This window comes from Propithecus coquereli, unplaced genomic scaffold (genome assembly GCF_000956105.1).
Source record: "Propithecus coquereli isolate 6110/MARCELLA unplaced genomic scaffold, Pcoq_1.0 Scaffold40, whole genome shotgun sequence".
Taxonomy (NCBI): Eukaryota; Metazoa; Chordata; class Mammalia; order Primates; family Indriidae; genus Propithecus; species Propithecus coquereli.
The window spans coordinates 4,254,994-4,258,882 of NW_012149730.1; the positions used below are offsets into that span (position 1 = coordinate 4,254,994).

At 36.8% G+C, this 3,889-nt stretch overlaps 1 protein-coding gene across 1 annotated transcript in view; it reads right to left on the reverse strand.

Annotated features, from left to right (window-relative positions):
• Positions 1-3,889, reverse strand: part of TOMM70A (translocase of outer mitochondrial membrane 70 homolog A (S. cerevisiae)) — a 36,889-nt gene that overhangs the window by 12,804 nt on the left and 20,196 nt on the right. Inside the window, exons 4-5 of the mRNA XM_012652810.1 lie at positions 3,584-3,732; positions 741-948 (exon numbers count right to left, since the gene is read on the reverse strand). Of these exons, the coding sequence (XP_012508264.1) occupies positions 741-948; positions 3,584-3,732 (357 nt within the window). The remainder of the gene's footprint in view (positions 1-740; positions 949-3,583; positions 3,733-3,889) is intronic.

Here is a 3,889-nt window from a genome sequence, read left to right on the forward strand (position 1 = left end):
AAAAAAAAAAAATACAGAAATGATTCATTTGGAGGTGAAAGAGGCTAAACAGTTCATGTAATTCAATGAGGGACTAGGCCAGAGATAAACTGATGAGGAATACAATTAATTGGTGGCTAAGTTCTGTCTTGTTACAATGAGTAGAAGGTTCTCATAATTCATTAGATGCCCCTAAAATCTTAATTATGAAAATTATTACATACAAATTAAGAATACCTGGAAAATGAAAAGCTGTTCCAACCACATAACTGCAGAAACATTTAGTATATTTTATAAACCATATTTTTAGAACCTGTTTTTTTCACATAAAATCTTTCTGACTGTATTACTATATGTGTTTATTATTAATATATTTTTATTAAACATACTTTATGTCCTGGTACTACATATTACATGTACTTAATAGCATTATCTACAGCACTGCTATATCACCTCTGACACCTTGCCCCTATGTAGTCCAACATGGTAGGCAGTGGCTGTAAGGGGAAGCGAAACTACCAGATGCTACAGGAAAAAACATTTCCTTTCCCAGCTAAATATCATTGATATTTATGTTTCAGATTCATGCACCAACTAAATCATCATTAGGTATAGTTCCTCCCCACTGCTGCCCACCCCCCAAAAGCCTTTTGGAAAATGGCAGTTGAAATGCTAAAAAATCTGGCAAAACAGACCTAAAAGTATCACTTGTTACTAATTTCTTCACATGCACACACAGTCACACACATTTTAAAATGTACCTTCACGTTAGCTTCTTTCAAACTGATGACCTTATCTAAGTCTGGTTTGGCCGCAGTGGCATTGCCAATGAGCAGGTAGAAGGTGGCTCGCAGTAATAATGCTTCTGCCATGTATTTGCCTTGAGCATCGATTTCTTTTGAGCATTCACTTATGATTTTATCATAGTTTTCTTCTTCCATATACTGTTTGGCCTTTAAATATCCAGAACTGAAAATAAAAACAAACATAGGAAATTATTTACTAAGAAAGGATCAAATGCTGAAACTTGCACATTTAGCACACCTGAGTTAAGCCTAAGTCTCTTCGTCCATAACAAGTTAATCAGCCAGTAAGGGACTGGAGTTGGGGGTGGAGGTTAAAGAGATCAGGACTTTTGATGCAGATTAAGATTTTCTTGATGTCTTAGACAAAGAGTTTTAAAGAAGAAAACTGCAAAGGCAATGGCAGAAACCTGGAAATAATGCCCTGGCTTAGACATTTAGATAGTGAAAAGATGAGCTAAGGAAAGAGACAGACTGATCTGCAATATGAGTAAGGATCCTGTCTTAGTCACCTTCGTATCTCTGGCACATCGATGGCACTCGACAGCTATTTAATAACTAGGAAATAGGAAATAGTGAAATGAGTTTAGAGTTACAGAAGCCAAGGCAAGAGGTGTGATCAGAGCTACCCTTGTGAAAGATCACTCTGGCTGTTCTGTGAGGAAGTAAGACTAGACACAGACAAATAACCGAAAGTCTCTCATGCAGAAAATTTATTGTTTCATCTAAAAGAACAGAATTAGAATAAGTGGACTTATCAAACAGGTAAATTTAAAGGAGGATTCAAAGTCCATCAAATAGGACTTTGAGGCATCTTCTAAACATAAGGCATTGTAAATTAAAGTCATTTTCTCATTTCAGTTGTTATATTCTATATAGAGAAACTGGCAGTGACTTAAAAGTTATGTCAGTCAAAATCTTATAAACTCCGTGCTAACCTTTTCTATAACTACATCCTAATGTTCCCTACACTCTAGTTTTGTTCCTTTGGTCACCAGGCTAAGAAAATATAAACAATTATTAAATCAGATTAGAAATTATAAGTTCCCACTTGTTGGGAACGTAAGTACTACATATTTATAAACATGATTTCTAAACTTCACAATAATCCTTCATGAGGTATTATTAGCTCCATTCAAAAGACGAAAAAGCTAAGGCTTAGAGTAAAACAGAATTTAAAAACCTGGGTCCAGTTTCAGTGTTCTGATGAGAGCTAGCTATGTCCTGCCATTTCTCAATACAGTTTTTAGAATAATGGTATTAAGTTCACTGCAGTTTTTCTGGGACAAGGACTTTTTCCCAGCCAGAAGAGGAAATTATTTACATCACTGTCACAAGAGATATATGACATCTTGAACATTTACTTCCCAACTACAATTTTCCAAAAGAGCATGTATCAACTAAAATTTGTACATCTTGGTACAATTGTGCACAGTACCTTCTCTTAAAACGTGGCCAACACTGGTAGAAAAATTGGGAGATAAAGATCAAAAGCAATCTGTTCCCTCAAATCTTCCAATATGCTACAGATGCAAAACCCAGTTACGCTTTGCTACTGGAAAAAAATTTCCTTTTCTTCCACATTCATTTAAAAAATGTCATTTTGGCAGTAACATTGTACCTTTTCTTACAGAAGAGAGCTAGTCTTAACAGTAAAACAAGTATTGATAAATATGAATGGATAAGCAGGCTAGATGGCTTATATATGACATTATATCACTAGATCTCCATCTGTAAAGACAGTATCCTATACTATGGTGTCGGCTCTCTACAGGATCGAACACAAGAAGCCCAAAGAATGGCATTTTCCTAGGCAAACAGAAAAATCCTTGAAGAAGTTCACTTTTTGGGCATGCCTAAGCACCTCACAGTTTATAATTAAAAATTTCCCTGCACTAAAACATTTGCATGTTGAACTACACAATAATTTTCAAGTTAGTGCCTCTGTTCAAATACAGTCAACCATTTAACTCAATAAAAGTCATCTAGTGCAGCAGTCCACAACCTTTTTGGCACCAGAGACCACTTTCATGGAAGACAATTTTTCCATGGACTAGGGGGTGGGGGTGGTTTCAGGATGGTTAAAGCACATTACATATATTGTGCAGTCAAATCTCTCTGCTAATGATAACCTGTGTTTGCAGCCGCTCCCCAGCACTAGCATCACCACCTCAGCTCCACCTCAGATCATTGGGCATTAGATTCTCATAAGGAGCATGCAACCTCGATCCTTCGCATGCATTCCTATGAGGATCTAATGCCACTGCTGATCTAACAGGGGGCAGAGCTTATGCAGTGATGCAAGGGATGGGGAGTGGCTATAAATACAGCTTCTCTCCATAGCAAGCTGCTCACCTCCTACTGTGTGGCTTGGTTCCTAACAGGCCACAACAGATGGGTAGCGCGGTCGTGGCCTGGGGCTTGGGGACCGCAGATCTAGAGAATATTAAGCTTGTGTAGCAAGGGGCAATTCCATCAAAATATTATAGTGGTCAGCAACAGATCTGCTAGAGGTGAGAGCAATGACTATACTCCACATCTCTTGGCTAGAGAATCACAAAGAAGTTTGTAAAAGCAGGGTAGGTTCCTGGTAATAAAACCTGAGTAACCAGAAATGTAACGGATATATGCTATAAAAAGAAGTATTTTTATTATAACAATATTTTATAATTTTTATATTTATACCTACCTATATTTGTGTAAAGATACCTGTTTATTTGAGATGATTCATTGACGTGGGCTCTGCCAAGTTCATGGTAGCAAAAAAACCATTAAGCAGACACCATGCCTGACATACTTACTTTTCTTTCACTTCTAAAGCCTCTCCTTCCTTGTCTTTATCTTCATCAGACTTTTCTCCTTTAAGCGTGGGCTGAGAAATGATATCATCTGTGAAAGAACTGAAGTATGATTTGATAAACTGTGGAGATGGCATCAGAGGTTCACGATTCTGAAATTTAATCATATTTAAATATAACAAAATGAGAAAACACTAACCAAAGAAGCAGGTACATTGTAGAATACTAAAAATGACTATTGTAAAAATTGGAATCTCATTTTCAAATAACTAAAGAATATTAAGCTCTAAGCCACAGGACAAGAGACAG